Consider the following 19,608-nt stretch of genomic DNA (forward strand, 5'->3'; position numbering starts at 1 on the left):
ATAAAGTGCAGCTATAAGTAAGCTGTTGCAAAAGATAAATGTTTGTGAGGAACAGTGACGGCCATCTTTGATCCTCACATCTGAAAAAAGTACATGAAAACACTCTAAACACCAACTAATGGCCGTGTGACTGCAAATGAGACGAGAGAGAAAGACCACATTTACAGCAAACAGAGTGAGAACTGTTATACAACCGCTCAATCGAGGTCGTTTTTTTATTCAGTTTCTCTCACTATTTTCCACAATGTTTCTTTTTAAAGAAAAACTCTCCTATATAGGAGAACGTTTTTTAACTTTGGCGTTATAACTGATCACATCCACTATATTTGTTAGGAAACCCTGTTGTTGTTTTTAACACTTTTCCACAGCCATAAAAAGCTTATTACAGTAGAAGAAAACAATTTAAAGGAGGTATCACCAAGTTCTATCTGCACAAGGTTTATTTATTTGTCATTTCATGAAACAGGGTTGCACGGTGATTTTAAACTCGAAGCCCCTTTATGCTGCACAAACACACACACGTACACAAACCTTTAAATCACTCCCTTTGTCCAATGAGACATTTGTGTGCTATATTGTCATAATTATCGTATGAATTCTTGAGTTTTTTCCAAAATGCACGACAGTAAAACTTACGTACGTCTTTGGCGCATTTTAGCTCCGTTATCAGCTACCGAAATCATTTTGCCCTTACACGACATGGAAGTTTATCCACGAAGGATTACTCTATAAATGTGTGGATTACAATTGTGTTGTGTGGATTATACACAACAGCATGATAATCTTCACAGACAAACACCACTTTTGTGTGTTTTGAAGCGTAAATGAAATCGGCAGAATCATTAGGCTATGAATCGTGGTAAACGACTTAAATGTCACCCCCCCAAATCGTTCAACTTCTGATTTGATTTAGCACGCCTGATTTTCTACAAAACTCTCTCTTGTTAGCGTCGAAAGAATAAAAAAATATATGAAACACATAAATCTACAAGTTCGAGCACGGACTGTTGCTGTAAAGCTGTAAAGTGGGTTGAATGACTTTACGTGTCCGATGTGCTGACGTCAAACTTCCCTGACAAACACTGTCGTCCAATTTAGCCACTTGTTAGCAACTGGCTTTTTTAAGACATGTAAAACCTTAAAAAAAAAAAACTTAAAAATTGGGTTTATACAGACGTATTTTATGTTGTTTATGTATGTTTTGCCTGTGTTAATCACAGACCTTATTTAAAGCATTTTACCGGAAACTGCTAGTGGACATCTGCGTTTGGCATCTGGTCTCCACCAAGTCCAAAAAAAATATCTCTTTTGCTGCTGAATGTCCAGGCTGTCTTTCTTTCATCAGCTGGTCTCTAACTGTATCTGCTCTCTGTTGCTGGGGGTGAAGTGTACTGTACAGAGGGTTAATCAGAGCCTGTTTTCTTGTCAGCTCGTAGAAAGCAGCTCCGTGTTGCCGCTGGAAACAGTGTTGAGAAAAACACTGAGACTAAACCATACAGTCATAAAGCAAAAAACTACTCAATAAGAGAGTTTAAAAAGCTTTGCAGAACTGCAAAGTTGATCGTTTGTTGTGGCTCTGTCATTAGCAGACACCCCTTTCACATTACTCATTGTCTTTAGATTCATTGCTATTAAAAAAAAAAGAAAAGAAAATCCATTAAAGGAGCTTTAAATACACGCTGTGTGTTATTGCCAAGCATAAAACGTCACCAGCACCAAAACTTTGTGGTAGAAGTTTACGCTCGTTCAGACAGAAATACAATACTTCTGCAGGGGATCTGGGTAGCGTCTAATGAGCCAATCAACAGTGAATGAGACGAGGCCAACTAAGCAAACAGACCCCATTTATTTTGATATCCCAGGGGCAAGCGTAATCTGAGCTCATCGTTCTTCGTTACACTCCAGGTATCTGTCTGCCGTTTCAATTACTCAGCCAAAGTTTGGAGGAAAATAAAAACTGTTTAGAGATAAATAATGTTTACAACAGGTTTTTGTTTTCCTTGAGATAAACAATAAAATTCGGCACAAAGACCGACGCTGGCAGACGGAGCAGAGAGAAAAGGTCGTATTGCTTCAAATGAGGTCAGACACAGTAAACTGAGCTGATGTAATGAACGGGAGATTAGCAAATGGATTTCCATTAACAAGCTGGGTCATAAAGAGAGGGGGGCAAACAGGCTGGAGAGCTTTCCCAAAGGTCTTTTCAGGGGTTAACATGACACGGCAACTTTCGTCAGTGGTGGAACGTAACTCCAAATTTACTCAAGAATTTTAATTAGAGGGAGAGTTTACCAAATAAATAAAAATTCTGTCATTATCTATAAAAGCAAGAATTCATTTTATTTGTAAGCCTTTAAAAACACTCAAGGTCACCTTTCAAGGCAGAGTTAAAATAAAACTGTATAACAGATCAACTAAATTAACAAGACATATTTACAATGTATAAAATCATTATGTACAAAGATTTAGTGTTACCGGATCAACTTAACCTCATGCCGATGGAAAGTCAGGTTAAGTTTTATAGGCCACAAAATACTGCTGGAGGTTCACAGGGAAAAGGCGTTCATCCCCCAAACATCTGAAGCTAATGGTGACCAGGATACGAAAATGTTAAAAAAAAACAACAAAAAAACCCCCAAAATGTCTCTATACTGCTCGTGTGGAGTAATCCAAGTGTCCTGAAGCCCCACTGTGCCAAGTTGTTTTGAAAAACATAGTGGTGTCATGTTTTTAGCCTTGTTTGTAGCCTTTAGCTCTTAGTGTGGGAGCCACGCTCATGTATGCCCCTACAACAAGGCTCAAAACATGACGCTAGTGTAATTTTTCAAAACAACTGACGCTGGGGCTTCAGGACATTTGGATTACTTCAGACGAGGAGTATGGAGACATTTTATTATGTATCATTTTAACGTTTGAATCCTGGTCACCATTTGCTTCAATTGCTTTGGAGATGAGTGCAACACCTTTTCCCCATGAACCTTCAGCTGTGTTTTGTGGACTATAAAACTTCACTTTCCATCGGCATGAGGGTGAGTAGATTTTAATTTTTGGGTGAACTATCTCTTGCACTCAATTTTCCAGCTTCTGTATGTAGTTTGGTGCTATGTTGAGCTTATGAGGTAGTAGTAAATCAGTCTTTTATTCTTCCTTTCTAATGGTATTTACTGTGCTGTTAATCTGGCCAAAAGATATTACAAGAAATATTCAAACAGCAATTTTGAGAAATTAGTATAATTGTGGTTAATAAACTACACCTTCACTGATCCCACTTTAGCACAAAGCTGTGAAAAGCTTCTCCTGCTGACCTAACCTGAGAGTGCATCTGTGGTGAACTCAAACTGAATTATAACACCTGTCTCAGGGGCTCTGGGCCAAATTAATTTTGTGTAATATCAATGCTTTTCATTACTGAGTAAACTAAAAGCTCCAGCCTGGACCCAAGAAGACCAGGAGGCAGAATCCAAACAGATTATAAGTCTCCAGAGATCTTTCAAACAGATCCTGAATGAAAAACAAAAATAATCTTTGAAATCTAATCTCCTATTCTAAATATTTTCTTTATTATTCCTGCCCATACGAAGAAAATGTATTATGAGCGATTACGCTGTTGTTATATAAATGAAAAAAGCTCATTAATAATCACATCTTTATACATTTTTTTTTGTTTGGTTTGTAGTAATATGCAGAAGCTATTTCTTTCCTGTATTCCTTCCAGCAAAAGTGTCTCAGTGGTGTTGCGCACCTGTCGAGGATGGGAAGAACGTTTTGGACATGTTTTCTCGCTAACACTGTGGAAACAAGTTTATTTGGGTCAGAGAAGGTGAGCCAATAATTGCAAAGTTTTACAGCCTCTGTGGTTTATTCCTGATTAGAGGCAGCAGCAGCTACAGGCGCTGCAGGTCCCCAAGAGAGGCGGCCTTAAATTGGACAAACACCAGCACTAACAATTACCTGAACAGTCTTATTGGTTTGGAGCAAAACTTTTTTTAACAGGGACCAGTTTAGATAATGTGAAAATAGCTGCGCTTCTTGCATCATACGGGTTGTTAAAAAAACACACATACAAAGGAGACAAACACAACTGTCAGTATTCAACTTTTCAGCGCTCCTGAAAACAGCAGCCCTCGCTTTGGACTTTATGCTTTTTTATAGTGGCCGCATCAGCTGCCTTGAAGGAATTATCTGGTGTTAAGTAACTGTCAGTTTACTTGACCACCGTCTGTTTATGAAATCAAATTAGTTTCATTTTCGTAGTTCTTCTTGGTGCACGTCTACAAACTGTATGATTGTCCTGCCATCAAAAACTCACGCAGCGCTCCGCCTCGCTGTGATCATGGACCTGCAAAAACTTTGCCACTTACCGTCACACAGTCTAATTCTGTGAGAAACACTGCCATCGATGATTATATCCGAAAATATAATCTGAATTGTTGTGCATAATGAGTACCTTAACTTTACTCTAAGTATGTTTTGATGCTGATACTTATGTACTTTTCCTTTGGTAAAATCTTGAATGTGTGACTTTTATTTCTACATTGTAATGTTGTCACTTTTGGGATATTGCCACCACATTTTCGCTGCTCTTGTACTACTTCTGTGAGGACGAGCTGCTTTACCTTGAGAATGAGGACATCTTTGCAAAGTGAGGACATTTCGTCCAAGTCTCACATCTTTAAAAGGCTGCATGTTTTAGTTTTAAGGGTTAAGGTTTAAGGTTAAGTTGGGAACAAGGGAAAGTATCATGTTGATGGGTATGCCCTCAAGTACACAAAAAAGAAAGAAAAAGTGTGTGTGCTCTCACCTTGGCACTGGTTGTCCTGGATAAAGAAGCCTTGTGGGATGGTGGTGACACAGCGGCCCTCGTGCAGGCTGGATGGGGAGGGACAGGACGTACAGTTGTCTGCAGATGGCCCAGTACAGAGCCAGCAGGAGGGATGACACTCTGAAAAGGACACAGAGGATATATATATATATATATTTTGTTTTGGTTTTGTTTTGTTTTTCAAAGCCACGACAAGAGAAAGAGGACCAACTGTGCTTCTTTGCTACTTTCCTACAGCCACGATAAAAAACTCAAAAAGGCTGAATCTCAAGAAGGTTTTGTTTGTGGAAAAAGAAGAAGATGCAGTCATTTATTATAAGGTGCTAAGAAGCAACCAGGAGTGTATTGTTACAGCATGATGACAAGTCAGTTTAAGTCAGTGTGGCAATGCAGCATTGATGCATCAAAACTGAATGAAAGAGGAATGCTCTCGTTGCTATAAATGTACACACTTAAAAATAGTTGCAGCCAATGTATGTGGGCCTGAAGTGCAGCCAATTTTCACCACTATTTTTGTTATCCTGCGGCCACTCTACTGTATCTTGTTCCCTCTCTATTGGCATTTTTGGAATCTGAGTCTCAACAGCTTTTAGCTCAGCTCTGCCAGTTAGAAGTAATGTAACACTCAGATGAGGCCGGCGGCCAGATTCACCAATCAGAAGTTACACATTAACACCGGAGTCGGTGCCAGCTCAGAGAACCTGATCCAAGAGGGCCCTGAGCCAGCAGAGACTTCTGAAATATGCTCTGCTGCTGATTTTGGACTATTTAGTTTAGATGATGAGACATAAAACTTCAACAAGGATCATTTTGGGATGATTCATATCTAAAGGATACTGATGTGGAACTTGCAGGTAGGAAGGTCGAAGCTACACAAGGTAACTTAGCTCTAAATGGCAGCAAGGATTAACTACTCAGAAGTGATGTAATGTGTCAAAAATACGATCATGTTTACCGACTCAGTGAGTCTGTGATGCATTACAGTAAGAACGGAGAGCTCGCTCACTGATTTATAGGTGTTATCATTCCACGGTTTCTTTCAGTATAAATGTTAAAAATCGTGTCTCCATTTCCTCCCACTGTAAAAAAATGAGGACAAAATTTTTTGGATGCAGCCGCCCCCCTCTTACGCTGTTGACATCGTTTTATGTGAGAATCTGCACAGGAGCGATCGGGCAGTGGGTCACAGTATTAAAATCCTTCCAATAAATCCGTCCGTCCGATCCAATTGATCGCTAAGCCCCACCTTCGAACGCCACAAGCAAATCACATTTCCCTCTGTTTTTAAATACTAATTATCAGGTAATTGCTTTGTCACCTTCTAATTATTTCTTGCAATTTGTGGTTTCTTACAAAGTTTCTTACTGACTTTTCCCCCAGGTTTTTGAAAGATATCAAACCAATTTGCTGAGGTTTTAAAAAGGTTTAACAGTCAATCGCATTTAACACAGCACAAGAAAACTGATGCTAATCTGGGTTTCGAAGGGTTAAGTGACAAAAACATTTATTCCCTGAGTTTTTACTGTTGTTTCGCCCTTTCATGCATCCGCTTACATGGAGGCAGTTGGGTTCATACTGAAGCCAACCAGGGGGGATTGAGATGTTTTGGTTTCACTTTTGGTGAGTTGACATCAGTCCCTTTTCGCCGCTCTTTATAAAAGGCACAATCGCAGTTCAGGAGGACAGAGTTGCCTCACCTGTAAGGCAGCAGTGAGGGGAAGTAACAGCACCATCTTTGTAAAAAGGAGTACGATGGGACCGTGGATGGGTCGGGTTTTGTTTTGACTGTGTGTTTTATGTGCGACCCACCATGGAAGATTTAAAAAGCAGCTGGCAGCAGTTAGCAGCTAACACGAAAAATAACAACAGCAGGCGAAAATGACTGCAAACTGGGGAGACAAGGAGGTCCGGGAGCGTACTCTATATGTCACACTAAAAGCCAACGCTGTTGTGTCAAATATCACGCCCATCACCGCTTTTTGCTCCCGGGATGCAAGCATTATGTTGAAAAATCACACACTGAAACAACACGATGACGCCATTGTTTAGTTCTGTGTAAGAATAAAGAAGGGGCTTCGTAGCAGCCCTATAGCGATCTCTGTTTGAAAAGGGGCTATTATGTCCATCTTCATCTACAAGTTATGGTTTAATCATCTCAGCTAAGCAATTAAGTTGACAGAGAGGAAGGGGATTATGGGTAGGCGGCAGGGAGAAGGTGGGTGATGATGGGATGTCAGAATGACAGTTCTGGCTGTGACTTTTCGAGGTCCTCGCTCTGGCACTGAGGTGTTCCCAAAGGGTATGTTTTTTTGTAGGTTGAGACACACACAGACACAGACACACACACAGACACACACACAGACACACAGACACAGACACAGACACACACACAGACACACAGACACACAGACACACAGACACACACACACACTGCAGTGTTGGCTCAGGCAGAGCACCAGTCTGTTCCTGCCAGTGGCTGTCATGCAGAGTGTACACAAGATCCGGATACAGCTGACAGCCCTCTGAAAGAATCCAGAGAGGAGTAATTATAAACACACACATACTCGAGTGCATTGTCTGTATACTTAAAAAGTCAGGCAGTGCATATGCACACTCACTCACACACACACACACACACGTTGTGCTCCTGGCCAGTTGGTGACAGACCTTTTGTCTTTCATTCTCACCACCAGCACCAGCAGCAGCAGCAGCAGCAGCCGGTCGGTTTGCGGCTCCACTCAGCTGCCAGAGCTGATAGCGCTGCTCAGCTATTTGTCTTCGCTCTGCCAAAGCAGACATCAAAGGCTGCACAAAAGGCCTGTTTTAGGGCAGCCGCGGTGGTGAGGGGTGAAGTGTTTGGGGGCATGAAGGGTAAATAATCCAAGGGCAGGGTAGCTGCATGCATTTGAAGCCAAGTGTGAAAAAAAATACAAAAAATACAACAAGCACAGGAATGCTGCTGCAGTGGCCAAACTCTTCACACAGAAAACTAAACTTTATCATGTGGATCGTTTCAAGCTGCGTTAGGAAGCAGCAGAAACCTGTAGATGTGCATCTTAGTCCAAATAAAATTCTGGTATCGTCAGCTAAGAACACTTAAAAAGGCCAAGAGGTATAAAAGCAGCATAAAATGTAATCACCCAAGTACAAGGACAGGGTTCATACACATTTTTACCAATACATTTCAGTGACTTTTCTGTGATTTTCAGGTAAATTTTCATGACTATACGTTTTCTTAAATAACTACTACTCTTATTGATGTTCCTAATTGTTTCTATTTTTATCAATAGACTTAATAACAATGTTTATTTACATTAATTTATGGGTAGAAAACTGCAGCATCACGTACATATGATCAAATGATGCTGAGAAAACTCTGCTTTCATTGACAAGTTTTAAAAGCCACCTTTAAAAAAAGGCCCAACCAATCACTTGACCTTGCAATAATAAGAGAGCCGTACAGACGGTGATTTGAAGCCGTTATATCAAAACACCAGACCAAACACCAGGAAAAAAAGTAATTTTACTCCACTGAACAGCAGAGTTGTTGATGGAGATCTAAAGACGCAAGCAAAGCAGCACTAAAATAAGCACAACAGAAACATCAGATAGGTCTGACCATCGTGTGTGACTCTACATCTTAAATGTTACAATTACAGCTGAAAATGACAACACAAATAAACAAGTCTGCTGAATTTACATATCTCCACAAATCAAAATAATAACCAGTTTGCTACCCAGAAGTGACAAGTGTTGAAGCGAAACGTCACAGTAATTCAGTCTATACTCTTCTTTTTCATTATTATATAACAGATTTAAAAATATATATATTATAAAAAAATAATGAATCCAGACAGGATTAGAAATTATTATTTTTTATATACCTAATGTTGTTTCAAGAGCAGCAGCAGAAAAGTTTAAGACAGCAAAGTCACTATATAAACTTAAATAAAACTTTACTGGAAACAGACCTAAAATGTCAGTTAAATAATTCATATTCACAATTCTGGAGTCACTTTTCCAAGCCTGGAATTTGCTATTTTTAGAAATTCCATAACTTTTCCAGGTTTTTCATGATAGTACGAACCCTGCAAATACCTCAGAATTGTACTTCAATACTGTGTGTGAGTACTTAGTTACATTTTACCACTACAGACATAAGTTTCATCTTCGCTGCATCTATGTAGCATGAACACAGATTCAGATCTCACAAACATAATAACACACAAACACACACACACACACACACACACACACACACACACACACCCACACACACACACACACACAGGCATATTAAATAAGCTCCCTGTCAAACTTATTTTATTAATAAGAGAAGAGAATAAGAACAATAGGCAGCCTCTCGTTCTTTTATTGCAGCTTGGATATCTAATTTGTTGCGGGGCAGAAAGCGCATATTGATTCCTGTAATACCCAAATTCGTGAACGCAGGCGTTCTCATCACACATTATTTGGTGCATGCGCTCAGAGAATCGGATTCATTACTTTGTTTTGTGCTGATAGGGTCATAATTTGAGGCGGGTGCAGTCGATGAGGTTGTGATTTAGTTTGGGGATGTGAGTGCTCCTTAATGCCTTTCACAAACGATCCTCCTGGTACAGAACAGGGCTGATCATTACATCAGTGCAGCGGAGAGTTCTGCGAGCTACGCAGCAGAAACTCGGAGAGGAGGGTTATATCTCATTCCTCTCAAGTGTCGTCTCATTGATTCTGCTGTGTGATGGGACACTAGAAGTCTGGCCACTGACAGACAATGGTCCTCATGCAGCAACATTCTCCTAAATGTCTCTTACTTTTCATTTTCTGGTAAGAGAAAATATAAAAGAAGTCAACTCCAGATGCACCAAATGTTCTTAACCACCCAAATTTGCTCTGACCAAGTCCCTCTGTTAGCACAGGTAACTCCTCCTAAACTCTATGTTAGTGCAGGTTTTGTGCCGTGTGCAAAGACTCTTGCATATGGCCAAGACTGGAAACATGATACCAAAAAAGGTTGTAAGAGGAAAACTTCTGCAGTAGTGAAACTGATGAAGGCCTACTGTTAAATACACTTAACGTAAATGTGATTTCAGGGAACTGCATTAAACTATTGAAAGTAAAAGTATGCACGCACAAAGGTTCTCTTACACACAAAAAAACACTTGGTTAGGGGTAGAAAACCAAGTTTTGGCTTAAAATACTCAGTTTGGTTAGTACAAACATGACTGGAAAGGCCTTTAAAAAGTGAAGTTTTATATCTTGGAGGCAACTGTTGACCACAGTGACTCCTGCAGTTATGTTAACAGGCTTTGAGGTTTCTAGTCGAATCATCAAATCAAACTGTTCATGAGAACAGCAGCCAGAAAAAAAATCTACATTCAAAAGTGCCAAATATGAATCACTTTCAGGGGGATTGGAGAGAAACCTCAAACTGAAAAAAACAGGCTTGTTATTGGAGCTAATGGACGGGCAACACAGGAGAATATCCTTTTGTGTTTGCCGGCTGCAAAAAGGTCAGCCGCTCGCCTGCTGTGAAGGTTCAGAGCAGATTTAAGGACTGAAATAAAAAATGGTGAGCAGATTTGACAACCACCACTGCTCTTTCATCATCACCATGATCTGTGTTCAGCATGACACCGTAAAGCAGGAGGTGGTATTTTAACAGAATCAGTTAAAAAAAAAAACCTCAGGCTTCAGAGGGTTCTGAATACTCTGTTTTCAATGTTTTATTCTTCTTTGGCTGAAAGCGGACCTTATAAAGTCATCTGCTCCAGGCCTACACCGCCACATTTGGCTACATGCTAACATCAGGAAAACATGTGTTCTTGATTACCAGTATTGTTTATTTCTCTCTGATTTCAGATTATTTTCCCGCTGGAACATTATGTTTAACACCTTCCCCGCCATTGACCGTATATATGAAGGTTAAGTTGCTATGACGACGGCAGTACATGTAGATGCATCAGCCAGAAGGTCCTCAAATCACTGCTACTTTTTTGCTACATCTTTCTATTTTTTTTACTCCGTGGTCCCCTCTGCTAAAGCACGACTTTTCTACGATAGAGAAGCACATATCAACATCTGGAAAAGTTGTGTTGGGTTTGGACTGAATGCAGCAGACCACGAGAGGATCCCCAACAACTGCTTATGCCAAGCAGCCAATCAGACCAGAGGGGAAAAATAAAACATAAAGCATCGGACGAAGAGAGGGGGGGTGAACCGGCATCAGGGCGAGGCTGACCCGACTTGGACGAGAGCTGTTCCTCTCTCAAGCCTTCTTCTGGCTAATGTCCGGTCACAGGAGAATGAAGTGGATGAGATGTGACTGACGCTCAGCAACGGAAAATCAGAAACTGCTCTGCAAACATCTCCACAGAGACACGGTTAACCCATAACAAACCCAGATCAAACTCTTGTACTAGATGGGCGGACTTTGTTCAGAGCCGACAGGACACAACACAAAAAAATGCACTGCAGGAATTGAATGATGTCACCAGCAGCATCATGCCCGAGCAACCAGGTGGAATTTTAAAAGTAACTGCTGATTTTAATCAACTCATCCCTCAACTCCTAAGATGTAGCAGGATCAAGAAAAAAAATGTAATGGTTAACTAATAAATCTACCTTGCAGATTATACTTTATTACATCAAGTGGTGTTTTCACCGTTATACTGCAGGGATTGCTGTTATGAATGTTGTAGAACAGAGCAACATTTCACAGTTCATGGAGGAAAATCATTAAATATCAAACAAACCTAAACTCTTTAGTCCCCATGTTTAATCTTCTTGTAAGCTGATTCCTTTTTTGTCACATCTGTCACACCTCACTAAATATATCTCATAACTTCAGGCCCATCCTATAAAATAGTCCAAGTGAAAAACAACTGTACAGTATATGGCTGAGCGCCACAGCCTTTATTTCACATGTATGATTTTAAGATCAAAGTAAATGTAATTGTCCCCGAGGAGCAATTTGTGTTACAGGCAGAGAGTAGAACACACGCAAGAATACACACAATGCAAATGTACAGAGGGGACCAAAAATTACATGATGCTATTGCTATTGATTGAGACAAAAGAGTTCTTACGTCTCATAGTCTTTCATTCAGGCATGAACACGTGGCTTTGGTCGGCAAGTACAGACGGAGCTTTCCTGTGGCCCCGGCTCTGTATAAGACTGAGAGGTCATTCAGACTTTTTCCTGCAATTTTGCTACACATTATGTCACAATACGTCCCAGTCTTTTCTTATTTTTCAAAGTGAATGACCACAGATAAGAGAAAGTTAAGATAGACTCAAAAAACAAGAACAAAACGTTTCCATAAAAGAAGTGTCAATATTCAAACTTCTCTGATTTGTATTTAAAAATGATTGCATAAACTTAGTTTTCCAGTCCTTACTTCCTCAAGCAAACAACAGTTAGCAAAACAAGTGATGATACACAGTTAACCCCTCCTGTGTGTGACGTGAGCTGCAGCTCGACCTGTCTGTTTAGCAGCATTAAACCTCCCACACACCAACTATCTCTGTCTGCACAGGAGGGCTGCAGACAGGAGAGGAGGGGGATTTTCAGCCTGGAATTTGCACTCAGCCGACTGACAGCTCATCAGCTCAGGATCATTTAGTGAATACGTCACTCTTCATGTTTGTGTGTGTGTGTGTGTGTGTGTGTGTGTGTTTGTGTGTGTGTGTGTGTGTGTGTGTGTGTGTTCTTAAGTGTGTTCATAAAGCCTGGAGTCTGGGAGTCTCATATGAATGTTTACATGTCGTCCTCCTCTGCTTCAGGACAGTAGCTGCTGAGGATCTTTTAGAGCAACGCACACGCGCGCACACACACACACACACACACACACACACACATTTGCACAATAGCCTTCATTGTTCACCGCCGTACACCTGAACCGTCTGACACTCCACTGAGGGAAACATTACTAAGAATAGAGGCAGAATGGAAGAACTGCTCCACATATGACTATGAATGGAGCTTTAATGACACGTCATTTATCGGGTGAATCCTCGGCTCACCGTGTCGAGCCTAATTTAGGAAGCGTAGAGTGAAGAAAAGTGTCAGGCACAATAGCTGATGTACAATGTAACTCCGTGCTGAGACAAGCAGTTCAAATCCAATTTTCTGTATAATGAACACAAAGACTTTATTTTTCACAAAGTGTGAGCAAGAAAAGGCAGAAATTCAATATTTAATTTTTAGAGGTTACTGCAACATAATTCAACTGACATCATTGAAGATGCAGTTCAAGGCATATTCAGGTGTTTTTTAATATTTCACGATTCCCCTCGCTGAATCGGCACAGAACATCAGATAAATACTAAATCAGACTGAAGGTAACAATGTCACGAGGAACTACATTCTGGGCAGTAGCAGCCATAGTATGTGACACGCATTATCAACAGAAACCAAATACAAGAATGGACCTGTTGAAGACAACATTTCCTACAAAGAGCTGCTCAAGCTATCAGAAGAGAGCTACTTAGAAAACATTAAAGGAAATGCTGCTTTGATCCGTACAAACACAAAGAGTGGTCAAGGATCTTGTCATATCTGCAGCTTGATCAGTGATTTCTGCGTCAGACTGACGAAAAGTGCTGAAAAATCGCACTCCATTAGAAATCCGTTTCCAACGCTGTTTGTGAGAATGGTCATGGCTGTTGGTAATGCAGCAAACTTTCACCACTCTACCATGCTTTCAAGCTGAATAAAATGCAAACCTAACCGCGTCATCTACGAGAGCTCGATCTCTACCATAGCTTCTGTATCCCAAAATCCCACAGTGCTTTGTAGCACACACTACCGTTCACATCACGATCATATTCTCTATTGCATTAGTCAACATTAACCTCCGTTAAATTTGCTTTTTGATTTCATTTTCCACTCCTTTTTCTGGTTAATCTGGTGTTTTTCCTTTGATTCTGGATCTCTTGTTAGAGTGAATATTTGCTTTGCAAGTCTTGCTAAAAAACTGGATTTCCATTTAAAAGACAAGTCTTTAACTTGAACTTAAACCCACTCTCGCCCCTGTATTGGCTCAGCGTTGGTCCCGTGTGATCACACAGATGAATGGGTGTTAGAGGATGCTGCAATCCAGCTACCACTCATCGATTTGTAATTGTCCCATCCAGCATGATTAGGGGAATCCAATACTGCTAACAGCTATTCCACCCTGATAAAGTAAACAAAATTTTCTCTGGTGCTTGGCCCGCGCTGAACTTAAAAGTAAACTGTTGTGAGGAGACAGATCATGCTACGTCCTAAATGGCTCTGGGATCCTTAAAATCAAAGTGATGCAGACTCATGGCCCCTGTGTTGCAGGGATGCATTTGATTTGCAGACTGTTCAAGTGTGATGCAAAATGTAGAATTTGACATTCTGTATTCAGGCTGTTTGACTTGATGTATTCTAAAATCAGAGCCCAGAGGTTGCAAATATCCATAATTTAAAAGGTAAAAAGCACGATAACTAATTAGTGTCAAGTAGAATCATTATGTGACTCCCACAGAGGCTGCTAACTGCAATTTGAGAGCGACTGTGACTGCCAGGAACCAGCAAGAAGGATTCAGTCCCAGCGATACTCACTTTCAAACAACACAGGAACTGTAGGAAAAGTACCGACAACAAAAGCGACAAATTACAATGTTTCCGAGCTTTAGGAATCCAGGAACCATCAGAGAACAGGAAACTATAAAGACATTCCTCAGAGCACCCTGTAATTGACATGATCACTTAACTACAGTCACACCTTGTAACAGCTGCTGAGTGACTGTAAACAGACTTATCAGCACAAGCATGGGAAATCCCAATAAACCCACCAAGAATGTAACCTGCTTCACCTTTTCTTCAGAGTTGCAGCCGATTAATTGTATTCTTTGGCTGACCAGAAGGGAAAGCGTTAGAGCTGTCTGGCCTGCTATTTATAAAAGCGCGCATTAAGGCGCATTTCCACTACATAGTACTGGCTCTACTCTACTCGCCGCTTTTGGTTTTTCATCGGGAAAAAGTATCTGGTTCTTTGTACCTTGTACATGGTACCACCTTTTTTGGTACCTGCTCTCCTGGAGTTCCAAAAAAAGCTGACCAGGTACTATGAGGTACAAAATGACGTGGAAACACTGCAGACCACTGATTGGTCAGAGAGAATCGTCACTGTGTCATTGCGTCATCAATGCACAGAATACTCTGACCAGCGCAAACCAATGCCCGCCATTTTTAAACAGCCAAGCGATTGCAGCGGCCGCAGTTCTGTATCTATCGCCGTGGTCGCTCAAGGAGGTGCAAACATTCCTCACCTTGCTGGCCGCCGAGCGTATCCAGTGAATGTGAGTCTGTGCGTATGTATGTGTGTAATGGAAAACGACTCCCAGAAAAGAGCACGATACCAAAGGCGAGTAGAGTAAGGTAGAGTAGAGTAGAGAAGAGCAGAGCCGGTACCATGTGTTCATGGTTTAAAATTAAAACCAGAATTAAATATGACTCCCAGATTTTTTGCCTCGTGGCTCACGTTTATCCAAGTGCGTTTATTTTGGATGCCAGTTTCTCTGTCTCCATAGCAACAACTCTCTGTACTTCTTTTCTGATTTTTATTTTAGACTCATTTTATTAGCTGAATATAATTTGAACAACATTAAAATTTGAGAGAGGATAGTGGATAATGGCCTGAGCTTTACTGGGACCAAATTCATAATAAATATGACACAATGCACAGATGACTCAGTCAGTGAGTAGGCCTATGTGTGTGACATGCGCACATTAAGCAGCAGTGACTCGCTTTCCAACACTGAAACTTCGTGAGGATGAAGACCTGGGTATGTGTCATTAACCGCCAGAATGTAAATGAGACGTACTCTAGCTTGACAAGAACAAATGTCTGCTGTCAGTGACGATAAGCAAACACGTCATCGGTGGACAGACCTGACCAGCAGATTTCGCAACACAATGCCTGAGTATTGCAACAGGTGATGTGCCTTATGGAGCTACTGGCAACTTCAAAGTCATAAATCCCTGTTTTCAAAGCATTCATTATTTCTGTACATCCACAAAAATTTGTTTAAAACATTAAAACAGCTTTAAATTTTTGTGCAGTCTGCATGTTGACTTGTTAAGGACTCAAAACTCAAAGTTTAGGACAAGATCTGACTTGGGAATTTTTGGTCTCTCAATTTGCAACTTTATTTTAACAGCGTAGATGTAAAATCTGACTTGCAAAGCAAAAACCTCACAGCTATATTTGTAACAGCTATATTTTATGAGACACTGAGAAATAATGCGGTGCTGCTGATAGGAGCGCCACATCAGAAATCAGCCATCAAGGTCATTTACAGGCTGGATATAGTGATGCAAGAGTCATAAACTAGCAATTACTTGTGAAGGACAACAATACAATTACCACAGCATGATTGAAAACAAGGCTTTCAATGCTGAGTACTTAGAAAAAGGAAAGATGAGAAGCGCCTTTGAATAGACTGACTGCAACATTCTTCTTCTCTGATATCAGCATCACCTCAATGTTCAGCATCTCGCATTATCAAAACTACCCGAAAGTCTCTCTGTGTCAAGTAAACACCAAAAACTTCAACTTCAGTGCTAACAGCAGCTTTGGCAGCGTGGGCTTTATCACATTTCAGGTAACAGCAGCTCCAGCAGATGAAAAGTGAGCTGAGAGGGAGAAAGTAGAGCCGAACAAAACGCCAGCGTTGGCAAATGACTTGGCTGCGCTGGAGGAAGACACAGCAGGTAGAACAAATACCCTCCTCTCTGCCAAATACCGAACGCAGTATGGTCAGTGGGTACAAAGACTGAGCAGGGAGGTAAGACGAAAGCACAGCCGTGATTATGGTAAATGGAAAGAATTTCACAGGACGAGGAACGAGGGAGGTAAAGAAAACTGATTACAGTCTTTTCATCTTCCTCTTCCTTTTCGATGTCGTCTCGCTTCATTTTAAAAAACAAAAAATACCTCCTGGCATTCTGGCAAGGAGGTAATAGCTGCAGTGGAGTGTTTCTGTTCGTGTGTGTGTGTGTGTGTGTGTGTGTGTTGGTAGGTGGGTGATAATTATTCTCACTTGACAGACTATCCCTTGAAACTTGAAACCCACCTTAAAAATTAGCCCATTACACGCACAATTTCACACTCACAAACAACCTAATCAGGTGTCTCCACACACGCACACCTTCCTTCTCCAAACAGAGATAATCTATTCAACAGACTACAAGCACCAAATTTCTGCCCAAACTTTTAGCACTGTGCCAAAATTACCATCACAGTTACGTTTTTGACCTACTGCATGTTGCTATAACACTTGCAGTCTTCTCTATAGCTTCTACACCGAAAAACATTTCAGCCACTGACAGGTGAAATGAATGATATTGATCATCTCGTTATAATGCAGTGTTATTGCTGGGAGTCTTTCTATTGTAAGATTTCCCAAACACACTTCAAACATAATAAATGGACTTGAAATGAAAAGATTTTTTTTATCATTGATTACTCTATTAATTATATTCAGATTAAGCAACTAATTGTTTCATCTATAAACTGTCCAAAGGTGAAAGCAACTATTAATTGCAATTTGCGAAAGTCTAAAATTAAGTCTTTTACCTTTAAAAGGTAGGGAACTCAAACTCAACTAACAATTCAAAACATTTTGATATTTTTATTCAATTAATCACTTCACATTCATACAACTATTGTCCATGAACTTAAGGTGAATTGTCTGATTATTGCCTAATTATTTCAGCATAATTAGCCCTTTGCATGAATAAATGCATGATTTGCATGATTCCTTTTGTTTTGTCAGAACTTTTCCTTCTTTTTTTTGCATCCTTTCACTTGAACAAATGGCATTATGTGTAGTGATTACCTGTTCTGTTTTGAAACCCAAAGCGAGTGATGGCTGGCTTGCTAATTAGCTTGGCACGTTGATGGCCATGATCAAAAAACAGCAGGGACACTGATCCTCCCGAATAAAGACAGAAGCTAAACCTTACTCACCTCTGCATGTCTGCGTGTGATCCAGGAAGCTGTGTGCAGGACATCCGGCTGTGCAGACGCCGTGCTGCAGGTGACTGGACGACGGCAGGAGGGCTTCCTCTGGTTTCAGGCAGCGGAGGCAGTCTGACGCCAACGGTCCCACGCAGGAGCGACAGGAGGGGTGACAGTCTGAAAGCAGAGGAGATGAAGGTCAAAGGGCAGACTGACAGTGGTAGAAATGTACAAAGTGAAATTGTGTAAATATCACAGATTTGCCTCGTGGTTTGGTGGGAATGGGGAGGATTTCATGCTGTGTTCCTGTTGTGAATATACAGTGTGTGAACTTGTTAAAATACAATAAAAATATTGAAGGGAAATGTTGTCAGCGGGCTTTTATTTTGAGAAGACAACAGAAGGTTGAGTAAAACAGATACATTTGTATTTTCTGCCTGCACCATAAGGCAGTGCAACTGTAGTGAAAGGTGGAATAACGTCAATAATGTCTTTTTTTGCTGACAACCACCTGCGTCACACAAAAAAAAAAATCAGAAAGCCTCCTATTTTCTCGGTATTCTGCAGCTTAGCAGCAGTCAAGGAGCGCCTGAGCGGCGCCGCTCACACCAGCAGTGAGGCTGCTCTAACCTGTTAACACGGGCACAGAAATATTTAACCCAGCAGGTTCCACAGCGCTGCTCATGCAGGCAGAGCGGTCTGTGAGTTAGATTTAAGCTCTTACTGTGGCAGGTGCTGTCCTGGGAGTAGAGTCCCTCCCCACAGGCCTCCACACACTGACCCTGGTGGAGAAGGAGACCACCTGGACACAAGGTACACTGGGACACTGAGGGACCCCAACAGGAAGCGCAGGAGCTGTGGCACACTGAGGAGGAAAGAATGAAAATGAGGAAACAGTTTACTTAAAAGATTTTAGTAGATTATATTATAGTATATAGTAGATATTACTGCGTTGCAGCGTACCTCTGCATCTGCTGTGGTTGTCCAGGTAATGCTGAGCTGGACACTGGGAAATACATCTCCCATGATGCAAGGCGGCTCCTGGCAGACAGCTCATGCACTTGGGGTTGTCAGGGAAACAGGAGGCACAGGACGAATCGCAGGCTGTCAAATAAATAGATGTTAATGGCTTCTGGTCAGAATGATAAAACACTTCCTGTTGAAGCAAAATCTCTTCGCCAGAGTCGGAGAGATGCACCGAGTTTCCTCCACGGAAGTTAGTCCAACTTTTAGTTCTAATCGTTGTAAAGTATATTCACTTCCTGCTGTAGTTGTAGTTTTAAAAGTGATAAAAACTCTAGAAAAAGTTTTAGTTTGAAACAAGTAAGTAAGTAAAGTTTATCTGTATTGCACCTTTCACAAAAAAATATAATAGAAAGATAAAAATAATATAGCTGTGACAACCAGCACAGAGCTGATGAAGTTAAATCACAGCATCAACAAAACCAAATGAGGGCAGTCACACATCTACACACAAGGAATAAAACATGTAAAAGTTAACCCTTGAAACCAGAGCAAATTGGTTTGACTTCTTTCAAAAACATGGGGAGAACGCAACAAGCAACTCAACAAAACACGGTCCAAAAATTAGCAAGAAATTAGTAAAAAAGTCGAAAAAATCCCTTAAAAAGAAAAAGAAAAAACAACAGCAAGAAAAAAAAGAAAAAGAAAAGAAAAGAACTTAAAAACTGCTGAAGATATCATGCATATATGACCATTGCACTGCGATGATGATGATTATGTATTTATTTATTTATTGGTATGTATTTATTATTGACATGTATTTTGAAA

The 19,608-nt window shown here is 40.7% G+C and overlaps 1 protein-coding gene across 1 annotated transcript in view; it reads right to left on the reverse strand.

Annotated features, from left to right (window-relative positions):
- fras1 (Fraser extracellular matrix complex subunit 1) overlaps positions 1–19,608 on the reverse strand; it is a 307,798-nt gene that overhangs the window by 136,154 nt on the left and 152,036 nt on the right. Inside the window, 4 exon segments of the mRNA XM_042487917.1 lie at positions 4,802–4,942; positions 17,827–17,994; positions 18,542–18,682; positions 18,781–18,921. Of these exon segments, the coding sequence (XP_042343851.1) occupies positions 4,802–4,942; positions 17,827–17,994; positions 18,542–18,682; positions 18,781–18,921 (591 nt within the window).

Source organism: Plectropomus leopardus, chromosome 6 (assembly GCF_008729295.1).
Source record: "Plectropomus leopardus isolate mb chromosome 6, YSFRI_Pleo_2.0, whole genome shotgun sequence".
Classification (NCBI taxonomy): Eukaryota; Metazoa; Chordata; class Actinopteri; order Perciformes; family Serranidae; genus Plectropomus; species Plectropomus leopardus.